We start from the raw sequence: 14,766 nt of genomic DNA on the forward strand, positions 1-14,766 counted from the left end.
TTGCCAAAGAAACAGGTAACTATTTCATATAAAGACCAGAGGGACCTACAAAATAAGTCTTATGGCTTTCCATTTATTAGTTTAATTTCTTCAGTCATACCTATCAATAAATGGCCACTTACATTTCACCATAAAACCTTTCAGTAGCCTAATGGTTGTATCATACCGTAGTGGGTTTGCAGGACACAGTCTAGTTTGTGTATAAGGGTTTTTATTTCTACAATTTTGTAATCCCTATTTATTAAAAAGCTTTTGTTGTAAAGATAAATAATTTGACCCATGCTGCAGCAGTGAGTTCTAAAAATACATCACAATCACCGGTTACTTACAGGAAATTAACCCTGAAGACACATTCATTATCTCTGGCTGCCATTCGTCACAGCTTGAAAATGAAGCCTGTTTCATGCATCTGCTAATTTACTAATTAACTGCTGCATATTTACTACAATATCTGTGTATAAAGGAATATAGCTGATTTACATATGAAGGATTTGGGAATGACTGAAGATTTACACTGATTTCATATTGCATTTAAATTGCTTATGTATAGCTGAGTGTGTAAATGGATAAAGTATTTCACACGTAGAACAATTAAATACCATCGAGCATTGATGCATATTTTTTTGTACATGTTTTTATAATAGCTACGTAAATTGTGGGGAGAAAAACTAATTCCAGTGTAAAAACGAAATCTATATCGTCTACTTTATATGTACAGAATTTAATACTAAATGAAGATGAAATAATTTCAATTATTTTTTATTAACTGTGTTATTGATCGTATACCTTGTAAAGAAAAATATGCACTGAAGTGTAAATAGGAAATTTAGCTCTGTTCGTAAAATAGAGTATCACTGAACACATTGTTTTATTATTTATGCCTTATATTATATATTAATACGTTATATACATCTCTTTTAGACTTCCTTAAGCGAAGCCCCGCCTCTTGTGCGTCAGACCCCGCCTTGGCGCACGAAACCCCGCCCCCTGCGCATGTGTGCCTGTGTCGGCATTGGTAAGAAATCAGCGCTGGAGCAGATGAGGGAATGTCAAACTTGTTGCCGATGCCCGCGGCTCGACACATCCGAGTCGAGGATAAACGAGAAAACCATCCTGGAGCCAGAAGCATTAGATGGAACAGCGCGTATGTTATGGACGATATTAAAGAAAATGGCGATTAATTTTTGTGCTGAATCCATTTCATACTGTGACAACAAAAGGGATCCAGGGCTCTCCAGTTACTAACAGCGCGCACCCACAGCGGCGCATCGAGTCTCCTCACAGGACTGAACGCACGCTCGAAGTTCTCCTCAGAGGACCGGCGATTTAATGCATTTATCGACTCTTTCTGAATTCATGTAAGTGTTTTTAATATAGAATAATTAGTCGGGATCGCGCGCATTGCATTGGAGATGTGAACATGGGACATGTGCTCCGCGCGCTGGTTTGCACTCCTCTGGATTTGTGGTGAACGACTTGGAGACGTTACGCATCGAATAATGATGTAAACGAGGAGTTTTTTTAAGATGTGCATTTTTCAGGATTGTTGCTCTAAGGATATACAAAGAGGAGTTCGCGTTTTTACGCTTATGCTGGAATTGAGGTACTTCCAATTGTCATCTGATCTCTTACTTTCGCATCATTAAATATTTATCAATAAGCACATGCATGCAAAACGTAAACTTTTATTATTATTATTATTATTATTAAGATGCTGTTGAAAATATATAATTACATTTTTAAATCGGCTGCTAACATGGGCCCCTGAGAGACACAAAAGGGGGAAAAAAAATTTAAAGTGCAAAAAACAAAAAGATTGTTTGATTCAATTGTGTCTTTTTTTATTTGCAGTGACAAACAAACAAAAGGAATTTAATCCCAGTGGACTGAAAATGAACTCTAATTATAACAGTGCCGGATTTCATATGAAAGGGCCGTCGGTAGCTGTGGAGCCAATGATGGGTCCACTAAATGAATCCCCCATGCAGGGACTCAACTTTGTCTCAAATCGAGACCAGTATGGATTCCAGACTCATGGCCATGGGGATATGCTCGCTATGGGAGTTCAGCCACAACATCAACTCCACATGCAAGGACCGTTCAACCATCAACCTCCTAACCACGACCAGCATTCACATCTGTACCAGGACAGTGTCCCCTCTTGCCTGCACGGGGACAGACATATGGGCTTCAATAACAACAACGCAGGTCACCCTCATATGTTTGAAGGAGGATTCGGTCAGCAGCTCGCAGAGGCGCAGTCGCGAGAATGCATTTCGCAGCAGCAGCAACAGAGAATGGCCGCAATGCCTGAATTTCAACCGCACGGCCATCCAAATGGTAACCACGCCGTTCCAGCGCCGTGTCTTCCACTAGACCAGTCACCAAACCGTGCCGCGTCGTTCCACGGCCTGCCATCCTCGTCTCCCGAAACCCACAGACTGGAACATTACAGGCTTTTCCCACAGGGCAGGATGGGGGGATCAGAGCACTGTTTTCCCTGTGATCCTCTGACGGGGAATTTCGATATGACAGGATTCTCCACCTCGGACTCTTCAGAGCACAAACTGCCCTATTGTGAAACGGGGAACCAAGTGGTTGGGGGTAATTTTTCCACTTGTAATCAAAGTGGCTCCCGAGGGCCCATGATGGGCGGCTCTAAAGTCGACCAGCAGCTACCTCAGCAGAACGTGTATTCAGACCAATTTGGGAACCGGGGGAAAATGGATCCGGGGGTTAACGCTAGACACCACCTCATGCCGCAGCAAAGACCGGGACCCGTCGCCAGGCAGAACCCCGGTTCCCCTGCGCTTCCACGCTTTTATCACACTCCGGACTATGTAGCAAACAATACGGATGTTCAAGGTGGCGGCCCGATGGTCCACGTTCAGCACGGCCCCCTGGACCGGCCCATACATAGACTGAACAACCATAACATGCATCCCTTCGGCGAGCCGGTGTTTGATGTCCCCCAGCTAGCCCCTCAGCCCCCACATCACCCTCACCTCAGCTCACTGCCTTATTTGAATATGGCAAAAAGGCCACGGTTTGATCTCCCAAACGGCTCTGCTGGAGAGAGCTGCAGCCCCCTAAGCAACAGCTTACATAATCGGCCCAATCTTGAGAACCACCTCTCCCCCTCGGCTTTCCCCTCTCCCATGGGGGACTTTGCATCTCATGTGACGGATGGGTTTCCATCAGGCCCCCTACCCATGAGCTCTGGCCCACAGCAGCAGCAGCGGCGGCAGAACGCGGCGATGATGATCAAACAAATGGCATCGAGGAGCCAGCAGCAGAGAATGAGACAACCTGACCTGCAACAGTTAAGTCTCCATGGGGACGTCACATCAAACGGCATGGTCTGCCGAGGCCCTCTGGGTAGTGTGTCTCAGTCCAATTTCGAGAAGAAGCATAATTTTCACGGAAACTTTGACAGCCCCCACCTACCTCAAGAAAACTCATGGTTTCCTGAGCCGCAGCAGCATTGTAGAGAAACAAACACGCATGCCTTGGAGCAGGTAGAGAATGGACACAACATTATTTTTAGGCAAGGCGTCACAAGCATGGACATGCAGTCTTTGAATTCTCCGGGAGCGCATCATCCGTTCGAAAATAATGTCAGCAATCCTCTGCAGATGCAGTCTCCCGACGAGAGCAACATGCAGTCAGGCGCACCCACGGACAGGAGGCCGGCTGAATTCGGAGGAATGGCGATGAGGAGGCAGCACAGCTTCCCTCCTGGAGGGCCGAGTCAACAGGGAACCCCCCAGAGCAATCCTCCAGGATTTAGCTCCTCTCCAGGGAACTATCCCTCCCATCCCGAGTACCTCTCCAGCCAGCACCTGTCAGTCAATAAGCTTGGGGCCCTCTCTTTGGGGAATTTGAACAAAGCCAGTACAAAAGACAGTGTGTTTGGCCAAAGCTGTCTAGCAGCTCTTTCCACGGCCTGCCAGAATATGATTGCCAGCCTTGGGGCCCCGAACCTCAATGTGACTTTTAATAAGAAAAGTCAAAATGAGGCCAAACGTAAAGCAGGTCAGGTTGAGCAGGACATAAATAGCAGTGGCAGTAGTGGCCCAGGGGCAGAGTATTTCCAGAGCAATGCTTCTCAGAATAGTCAAACGCCTTGCTCTGGGAATAACAACAATACGACGGTAGGTCAAAGTGGTACAGGCCAGATGGTGAAAAGGGAAGCGAGCACCCTTTCCCCGAATGATAACATGGAGTCTGGATGCGAGGGGAAAATGGCAACAGGCAAGGGGAGGGGGAAGAAGAGACGTGACAGCGGGCACATCAGTCCCGGAAACTTCTCCCCTCCGTGCGCCACTAACCCCGTCGTCAGTCCGAGTCAGCAGGGTTCTGCTTTGAACGTGGGCATGGAGGGCCGCGGTAAGACCCCGGAGAGGTCCCTGGTCTCCCCTTCCTTTGGAAAGCCCGACCTCGCCACCTCGATGGACAGCGGTATTCAAAGCGTGGGCAAGTCGGATGGCGTTTCGCCATGCATGGATTATTTAGACGAAGCCAGCCCCAACTACAGCGCCGAGGACCCGAGGCCTTGCAGAGCTGGTGTGAAGTGTAATTCTGAAAACAGGGCTGGCTACGGCGACAATCCGTGCATGGAACAGGTGCGGACGCCGCTGAGCAACCCGGGCCAGGACGAGGTTCATCCTCTGGAGATTTTGCAGGCTCAGATCCAGCTGCAAAGACAGCAGTTCAGCATCTCTGAGGACCAGCCGATGGGAGGGAAAACGGGCAAAAAGGCCGACTGCCAGGCCGGTCTGAATGGAGAGTGCACCCTGGCCAGTTCCAGCCCGGTCGCAGGCAAGGGCTCTGTGAATACCATTGACCTTGACTCTCTCATGACAGAGCAGCATGCCACCTGGTTTGTCCCTGGCAACAAGGCTCTGATAGAGGACCCCAGTAATGACAAGTGCCTGGGATTCTGGGATCGAGCACGGGGCCAGAGTGACAACAAAGAAGGTAAACTTCATTGACTTGCAGTGAGAGCATGATGAATTGGTGTTTTTATGGACTGTTGAGTTTACTTTGATGGCTTAATGGTTGAATAATGAACAACCCAAGGTAGCTTAACCTCAGGCACAGGGACCCATTTACAACTAATCTGTCACCCAGAAGTGAGCTTTAATTAGCACACTTTAAAACACTCAGTCTTGAGCTGACAGAAAACAGGATGCAAAATAATAATTAACTCACAGACTGCAGAGAAAGTTTGTTTGGCTCTGCAATGTGCATTACAATAAGTTACAATAAAATATGAATGTTAATATATAAAATATTGTATAGTAATAATTGGTGTGTGTGTGTGTGTGTGTGTATATATATATATATATATATATATATATATATATATATATATATATGCAAATTAATTAGCTTTAAATGATGGGAAAATATTATTAGTTTATATTAGATTAAATAGATTAGATTATTAGTAATAATATTTCTGCTATTTTTTTATATTTTACACAAGACATGCAAGTGACTAACATGATGCAAACTGAATCTTTTGATTCCAGTTTATTTGTACTTACATTTAAGTTTCATATAACTCTAACACAAAGAGGATCTGTTGTTGAGATTTTGAGATTTAAGTACATTCAGATCTTAATTACAGATCCTCTTTGTGTTAAATCTAAGTGCAAATAAACTGGAATCAAGACCCTCCAGTAACTCGTGCAGTTTTCTTCTGAAAACAACGCTGCGTTTAGAAAATATGTTTGCAGTGTTTAATATGTTCCTGGTAGTTTAAGTGTTTTTACCACAGGCTTTCTTATCAAATTATTTACTGGAAACTTTTCACGGCTGTTCAGATGTATTGTCAACAATATAAAATATCAGTCAAGAGCATCGTAGGTCACAGAGCTCCAGTTCCTTGAATTTCTTGTTGAATGCCACAGCAAACACTCGGGTGTTATTTTGGAAACAAACGTCTAAGGAGGTTAGAACAGCCAAGTTTGCGATTAATTTGACTGCAGGCACGTTAGAGCTCGCCGTGGCGTTATTAACCTGTGAGGCCTGACAACAGCGCTGTGCGAGGGTTAAACGCAGGCGTTAGGCGCGTGGCCAAGATTCAGTGTTGTTTTACCTCCGAATACTCTTTCCTGTCACTTCACGCTTCGTGATTGGTCCCGTCGGTCCTGTAATTGCACGCCATCAGATATGTCATAATCAAACGTGTGGCATGGTATTCATAAGGGGACGTGTTTGATCTTCACGATAGTCGAGTGGAGGGTCAAAATTATTTTCTTAACAGGAATATCTCAAGGACTTGTAACTTAAAACATCCAAATGCTGTAACATAGCCAGTTGCATGGTATTCCCTTCACACAAAAAACACACCAGAGACCAGTTTTTGCAGTTATCTCTATTTCCATCTTTTGCACCGGGTATTGAGTTCCTCACTTTATAATTTTTTTTTTAAATTGCTTTTTCTGACATGCAGTAGATTTCTCTCTGTGCACGTTGGCCTTTATGAAGTTTTGCAGCAGTTTTAATCACAAAAATGTGTTGAGCCGTTTTTATTTGATCTACTTTAGATATATAATGTTTTATTTAATTTTAACAGCTCGATGGAAGATACTGTATAAACATTTCAGGGACGTGATTTAAATGCATCTCGACCAAATGTAGAACAGATGCAAACTGCAAAATGCACGTTATCAGAATGCAGTCTGATCAGAAAGCTCCAACTCTGAGTGTTTTTTTTCTCTATTTTGCCTAATAAATGGAGAAGGTTGTCAGATGCAATTTCTCAGATGGGGCTGTCGGATATTCTGACAGCTTTGTGGCTCTGAGAATAAACACTAAAGGCCAGAACAGACAGAAAACAAAGGAGAAGATGCAATGGTCTCCTGGGAAAACGACTCAAAACAACACTGCACAAACAGGCTAAGAACACAGGTATAGGGATGCGTTTTGTGAGGAAGGGACGTCAGTGATGTGAAGAGAAAAGAGGGCTTGATATCTATGTGGAAAATATCAGCAAACAGTGTACACTCCAAACGCTGTGTAACTTGCAGATCCTTTATAAAAATGAGCTTCCATGTCTTTGAACCTTTTCCCTGTTTGTCAGAAAAGCCAGATATCTTAGTGGCTCTGGAAAAACAAATTTGTAAACAGTGTAGACTTTGTGCAAGTTGCATATCCTAAAATAACCATCAGTGCCTTTGAACGTTTCCTCATTTATCAAAAGTACTCATTTGTTGTAATTGTGGCTGTCATTTGCATACAATGTAGGCTCTTTATATTAAATTGTAGTCATATTTACAGCTAATATCTGCGGTTTGCATGATGGATAGCAATTTGAGCTTTGCATATGCAGATGCACACCTTTCAATGGGAGTGTTAGTTTGCCGAGCAGAATTAATTAGTGTCTTCTTGTGTCCGTGTGATACACTGCATTTTTCCGTGAGGAATGTCAGGGTGGAAACAGGGGGGAAAAAAGCATGATCTTGTCTTGGCATGTATTGAATTCCGCTTTTGCATTTTGTCGAGGGACAAGCCTGTATCGTCAGAGATGCATCGCTTTGATTTGTGCATCATCTCTCAGTGCTAAACATTATGGAGCAGTTCAGCTAAAAATGAAAATTCTGTCATTGTTTATTCTCCATAATTATTTCCTTTTTTGGTTAAGCATAAATGTAGATGTTAAGCAGAATGTCCAAGCTGCTCTTTTGCATTAAACGAAAATAGATGTTTTTGTATCGCCAAACCTCAACATAAGTCTCATTTGCAATATTATATCACTGAAAATTCCCATCAAAGCTCTATTTATAATATTATCACCCAGCTTTAATCTGCTCAATGCAATTATAAGGCATTAAGATGTTATAACATTAATATCATGAATTTTCTGTAAAGAAAGCACTTTGAAGTGTGTTTTGTAAAAAGCGCTATACAAATACATTTGACTTGACACAAATATTATTTGTAGTCACGTTCTTAATATATTTTTTTTATCAAATGCAACCACTAAAGAGATTTGAGCGCTTCTGTGGAGAGGATGATTTTTGTGTTTAACACAGTAAAGAAAAGAAAAAAGCACGAGTTTAAATGATTTGGGGGTAAAGAGTAAATTCTGACTAAATTTGAATTTTGGGCAAAAATAGTTCAACAATTAAAAATTGCAATGGAAAAGGCAGATTGTTCAAGCTGCTCTTTTCCATAAAACTAAAAAGGATGGTGATTTTTTATTTTATTTTTTTATACTACCAAACTCAGACAAAAAAAATCTATATTCTATATATGCTATTTTCAATTATTAAAAGAAAAAAAACAAAACATCAAAAAGCTCTGTTTTGCTCTATATCATCGCCTAGCTCTAATCTGTTAAATGCAACTATAAGAAATTAAGATATAAACATTAATATTACGGTTTTCTCTAAAGAAAATGCTTTGAAGCAATGTGTATTATTAATAGCACTACGCAAATAAATTTTTCTTAATTTGACTCAAATATCATTCATAGTTAAGTTTTTTTTTAATTGTTTTACAATCAAGCAAAACATGAAAGATTTGAGCTAAGTAAACAAAAGAAAGAAAAAAACCTGATTTTGAATGACTTGAGAGGAAGTAAATAATGACAGAATTTTGACTTTTGGCTAAAATGCTCTTAAGTATGAAAAATTGCAAGCTGCTCTTTTCCATAAAACAAACTAATGGATTTTTTTTTTCATACCTCCAACATAAGTCTTAAGTTCTATATTCTATCACTGAAAATTCCCATCCAAGCTCTCTATTTTATTAAATTCGTTTTAGACATGAAAATATTAGGATGCTATAAACATTAACATCATGATTTCTGTGACACTGCTTTGAAACCATGTGTAGTGTGAAAAGTGGTGTAGGAATAAATTTGGTTTTCATATTTGATTTGTAGTTACTTTTTCAAAAAGTTCAATTGAACAGAGGTTGGGTGGAGGGGAAGATTTTTGTTTAACAGAAAGTAAAGAAGAGAAAAGAAAATAGCATGAGGGTGAGTGAAAAATGGCTACATTTGAATCTAAAACAGCTTTGAAGATTAAAAATGTGTGTTTTGTGGCTGTTCTTAAAGCCACGGGCCCGTTACGGATAGGTCATCCCTCAAGCTCCAATCCCAGATGTAAATTTTCCACGTCACCTCATATGTTGTTGTTGTCATACGTGCCTCTAAGATCATTAATGTTTCTTCTTAGCAACCCCACCCATAGAAACATAAACCAACAAGTTTCTTCCCCCTCATTTGTAAGTGACCGGAGCCTGCCTGTGAACGGCATATGGAGCAGAAGGGTGTTGCTTTTCCAATGCGTACGCTTTAGTGCATGTGTTGCGCTGGCCAAGAGAACATGTCTAAGAGCCAGACAGAGCAGTCAGCCATCCAGACAGCAGTCAGCCATCCAGACTGGGCCCCACAGCTGGCCCGCTTTCCCAGCCCTTCCCCTCTCCAGATCCAGGCCCAGCACTCATGAAGGCGATCCCTGTCCGCTGCACGCCGGCGGAGGAGGAGGGGGGAGAACGGCCCCAGGGCTCTGATGTGAAACTCCTTTAGTGCTTTGGGCCCTCGAAAACTGTGAAAAGCTCTTTCATATCCCTTGGCCTGGGTCCCGCACTCTCTTTAGAATATTTTAGAATAATTTCATTCTAATTTGTCAATGGAAATTCAAACCATATAGCAGCATATAAAAACAGGTTCTAGAGGGACTAGTTTATGTAAAAGAGCGCACCGGTGCCAAGCTATTTCCACGCTCTTGTGTGGGGAGGCACCCACTGCGTCCCCTGCAGTTCTGTTGGCTGCTGTTGAGAGACTCGCGATATAAGCGCTTAACAATGATATGGACACAATCCCGGCGTTTGAGTAATGAAGTCTGCACTGTCGGGATGATTCGCAAGATGGAGTTTAAAAGAGCAGTTTGTGCAAAAACGAGCGTTCTGTTACTGTTTGCTCGCCCTCGTTTCTTTACGAACCGTTGAGTTTCTGTGGCGCACAAAATAGAGTTTGAAATGGTTCCTGGCTGCTCTTTTCCACACAATGCAACTGAATGGGTAGTGTGAATAGGGAATATGTTGGAGTCATTTAGAGGCGCTATATATATATATATATTCTTTGTTATTATTATTAAAAAATACTCATAACTGGTGTTAGGTAGGACTTTCTTTTTGCATCTGTTATATATTTGGTCAAGTTGCATTCAAATCGTGCCCTTTAAATTATACATTAAAATATCAATTGTATACAGTAAACTATCTTCCATTAATCTGTTGAAATAGAAAAAGATCAGAAAAACTATATATGTGTGTGCATGTACACACCATTTATTCCTAAACCATTCATTCCTATTTCTTCACTATAATGTTTCATCCTCATTTGTTGTTCTTTATTCCAAAAATGTGATGTGATTTTAATGTTTTTCATGTCTCCTCACAGGACATGGGTAGGAGCGCCCCTCTGCTGGCTCTCCTTAGCATTTCACAAAAAAAAAGGTAAGACAGTCCAGTCTATCAGATATATATCAGTCAGTCAGGTTTCAGAAGTAAAATTGCGGTTTTAAATAGAACTTTCAACATGAGCTCTGAAGTGACATTTGTTTATGTTATTTCAAATTCATGCAAAAAAAAATCATGGTTAGTAGCCAAATTCTCTGTGAAGATCCAAGAGAACAATCCTCCAATCAGAGAGCTCGCTGTTACCATGGAAACAGAATTTGCTCCAAAAAAGCTCATCAGTCACCGCCCACTCCCATGAAGCATTGCGAATGATGTAATCAAGTCAGCTTCCTTACTCTCAAACTACTTCTATATTAGAATATATTGCAATAAACATTTAAATGTATATAATATATTTAAAATCATTTTATTATTATCTTAGGGTCATTGAGAAGTTTTTATAATTTTTTTTTTAATTTTTTTAATTTCAGTTTAATTTGATTTGTCATTTTTATTAGTTTTTGCTATTTTTAAAAATAGAATTCATCTTTTAATTTTGTTTATTCAAGTTACAAATTTCTACAACTGAGAAATGTTTCCTTGCCAACAAGCTGGAATTAAGCCAGTTTTGGGGTTTTTAGATTTTATTTTATTTCAGTTACTTTATTTCAAGTAATAAATAATTTTTATGGTTTTAGATAACTATAATAACCCTTATATTATTATTCTATACTAGTCTGCCGTTTTATATTGTTCCAGTGTTTTTGACTTGAATACATCATTCACAATGCATCATGGGATATGAATTCCTTTGCATCAGAGTTTGTACTGTTGTAGTTCATCTCAGAGCTTGTTGGTTTGGGTATTTTTTTAAATGTGAAAAATACTTCGTAAATTAAGGCCGCCGTGCGCTGTGATCTGTACTGACTCGCTTAATTTCCACGGAACGAGCCGCAGCCGCCGCGCCATCTGTCTCCCGCTGTTTGAGCGCGACGGCTCCCGTTGCTATTCCTGCGAGCCGTCCATGGTGACAGGATGACTGACACGTGTCGCCTCTCTCCACAGGTGCTGCATGATCTCGCTGTGAGGGTGGGGGTGGGACCTGGAGGAAGCCACCCGCGGTGTCCAGAAACCTCGGGACGTGGGGGTGGGGAGGGGGGACGGAGGGGCCCCTGTTGTTCCTCTCACTTCCAGATGCGACTTAAACTCATCCAGAACAACTCTAACCACTTTGGGACCTCTCTGGCTGCTTTCCGTAACTGTAAGGATGATGGCCGGCTTGGTGTTTTCCAGCAGTAATTGGATACTTTTTTTTTTTTTTTTTTTTTTTTTCTAGCCCCAGAGAAACCACAAACTCTCCGGTTGTCCGTAGAGCGAGTCTTCGGGCCAACAAAGTCTCTTTAGATGGACTGGAGACGAGAGACAATGGGATACAGGAAATACACAAGCACACCAGACTGGAATCTTGGACAGCGAGGCTCAGTTGCTTTTAGTGTATTTTTATCTTCTATAAAGTTCCACTTTTGCTGGGATTACCTCATATTTTTAAGATTTGCAAGTAAGGGTTTAACTAGTTAGTCCAAGAGCGTGCCGCGCTCTCTATAAATATTTATTATCCCTGTTTATTTGGCGAAGCTCCTTTATTTGTGAACTTCAGCGTCGCATTTAATCCATCTTTTTCGGTTACGTTATCTTCTCTCTTTTTTTTTTGGTTTTGTTTCCAACTCCCAGAATTCTGACAGCGAGCCGCCGACCAATAGAGACCGAATTCCTTTGCATGAGAGGGAAGCAGTGTGTGTTAAAGCTTCCCATTCTCTGGGGTCTCCAGCAGCAGGCTCCGTGTCTGTGGTGGGTCAACCTTTTGACTTTGAAAGGCCAGTGGGGGTTCTGTCCTCTCCCTACTGTTTTTGGAAATTTGATATTCACCCTGAGAACATCCCTTTGTGACCTGCCTGGCCGGCATCGGAATGCCATTGTTTCAAGTCGAAACTCTCCTTTGCTTGGGTTTTCCCTCTTTACCAAGCCTCCATTGAGACCCTGAGCTTCCCTCTGCCTTTAAACCAACTGATGGTGAATATGTTTAGTTGGAATTGGCAGGCTATTCAAGCGAGGACAATGGTTGGAGACAAAAGACTTTCCTTTTAAGAAAATAGGTTTTCTTCTGGCGAGAAAAAGGTCTTTAACCAATTTTTTGGTCTTCGACACCTCTCTGTTTCCTTGTTCTACCTCTTTTCTCCGTTTTTCTCTCATTATTGTGATATACACGAAGCTTAAAGTGAAGTTATTTGTGCCCGCAGAGTTTTTTGTAAATAACCTGTATATTATGAATCCCTTATTAACAATAAATATGTTGTAAATTATGCTTTTTTCCCCGATTCCTCTGTCCTCCACTGTCATCTCATTCAATATTTTCCTATGAAATGTGGCGTTCTTCCCAAGAGAAAACCTAAATTAGCACGCTCTCCATAGCTACCGCTTGAAGTTCCTAAATGGCAATGAGGATTGTTTTAAAAGTATGATTACATCCATTTTTGTTTGATTTGGGGGCACCGGGTTTCAGATACGACTGAGAAATGCCGTCTTTGTTTACCCTGAACTAATCTTAAACAGTGGGAAAATACTTTCAAGCGAGAGAGAGGGGGAGAAGTCAAACGAGGAGACTGTTTGTGAAATGCTCAGCTACAAATCTCCAGTGGTTTGGACGAGCTTCGAGACCGCTGGCTTTGGGTGGTGAAGTCTCCAGAGTATCAATCGTGATTACTCCGGTATTCTTTATGTAAATCATTGCTTATTGATAGTGGAACGAGTTCAAGGATGTAAAGTCCAAATTGCAGTATGTTTGTAAAAGGCTGTTTCTAAACCTTGGAAACCATTTCCTAGAAGAATGTATAATGTGCATGTGTACGCACACAACATGTGCTGATTACACCAAGCAGATGTTATAGTTCAGCGCTCCTCAGCTGATTTTGTTTCAGCACTCATATTGAACAAAAATAAAACACTGACATTTAGTAATATTACCGTGAACTGCATTGGCCCGAGAATGAATATGCAAAATAATTAACATGAAATGTCATAACTTTGTAAATGCATAAACATCAACAGAATGTTATCTACCAGCATTAAATAAACACTTTGGACTATATATATATATATGACATCAGAAGGCCAGATTAATTAATATGCAGAGTATGCTGATCGATTAACCCTTACTCTGGGGCTTTCTAAAAAAGTGCATGTCTAATTTTAGCAATTACAAACTTGTCTCGTCTTCTCTGTGCTTTAAATCGACAAACGTTTTTGCACTTGTACCAAAATCAAATAATATTTTCATAAAATAATAAATGCATTAATATATTGTTTATTAAAATATATATTTTGTTCAGATTCATCTAGAATATAGATGCCTGCAATCAAATTTGTGTCTCACATGAAAACATGGTGTTTTCTCCTCTTCTACAAGTTGGGATAATTTTATTTTCCCAACTGTGCATGGCTATATAGTTAGTTGCATTTTATTATTTGAATTTAGCATTACTCTCGATGACCAGACCTGCTACAGATTTTGTGGTTGTAACCCACCGTTTGATTTTGACTCATTATTTAAACCAAAAATCTTGAGAAATAGAGCATAAATGTAACACAAACTTGTGTTGAATTCCAGTTGCAATGTCACAGTGTCGTATCAGCAGTCGTATGTTTTGTGCTCTCTACACGTCTTCGCTGATATTTGTGTGTCTATTCCAGCGCAACAGAGAGAAGCAGTCAATACCACGGCGATTCTGATTCCCAGGAGTGACGCACCGTCTAAGAGACAGAATCTCTAACAGGAAACGCAGTCTGAAAAATGTCCTAGTGCAGTTAGGCCGAAGGTGCATTTTCTTTGGCTGGCGCCAGACATTCTTGCTCTTGTTTTTCCAATTTACTGGAGCTACAGTGAGACAGTTTTCCCATTTGGAGATGACTGCAAACCTCTGCTTTTACTATTGTTGATTGTCATTACGAGAGCCGCTTTTAGGCGTATTTACGAAAAACTAATTTGGTTCTGGTGCCAACGTGAAAAAAAACGTTCAAGCGCAGACGAGTTTCTAAATGCTCAAATTAGATCTGCACGTTTTTAGAAAGCCCCAGAGTTGGGTTTAATCGATCGGCAAACTCCGCATTTTAATTAATCCGGCCTCCTGATGTCATTACGTCTCACTTAAGCTTATTAAAAACTGATTTGATTTGTTCTGCATCCAACATTAAGCCGTTTCACTCTTCCAGGCAAGATAGCGCTCGGGTTCTCCGTGTTTAAGACGCCAATGGCTTTGCCATTCCCCACGCAGCACGTGCGTCGGCCAG

At 41.2% G+C, this 14,766-nt stretch overlaps 1 protein-coding gene across 1 annotated transcript; it reads left to right on the forward strand.

Moving 5' to 3' along the window:
* Positions 1 to 1,005: 1,005 nt before the first annotated feature.
* LOC306864118 (transcriptional activator MN1-like) lies at positions 1,006 to 12,795 on the forward strand. The gene is made up of 4 exons (XM_079407836.1): positions 1,006 to 1,603; positions 1,852 to 4,980; positions 10,424 to 10,479; positions 11,488 to 12,795. Exons 2-3 carry the CDS (start codon positions 1,893 to 1,895, stop codon positions 10,432 to 10,434), a joined length of 3,099 nt encoding a protein of 1,032 aa, XP_079263962.1. The 5' UTR covers positions 1,006 to 1,603; positions 1,852 to 1,892; the 3' UTR covers positions 10,435 to 10,479; positions 11,488 to 12,795.
* Positions 12,796 to 14,766: the final 1,971 nt, after the last annotated feature.

The sequence above is a fragment of the Barbus barbus genome, assembly GCF_936440315.1.
Source record: "Barbus barbus genome assembly, chromosome: 45".
In the NCBI taxonomy this organism is placed as follows: Eukaryota; Metazoa; Chordata; class Actinopteri; order Cypriniformes; family Cyprinidae; genus Barbus; species Barbus barbus.

Coding starts and splice junctions, on each gene's coding strand:
- LOC306864118 (XM_079407836.1), top strand. CDS start 1,893: ATGAACTCTAATTATAACAGTGCCGGATTTCATATGAAAGGGCCGTCG.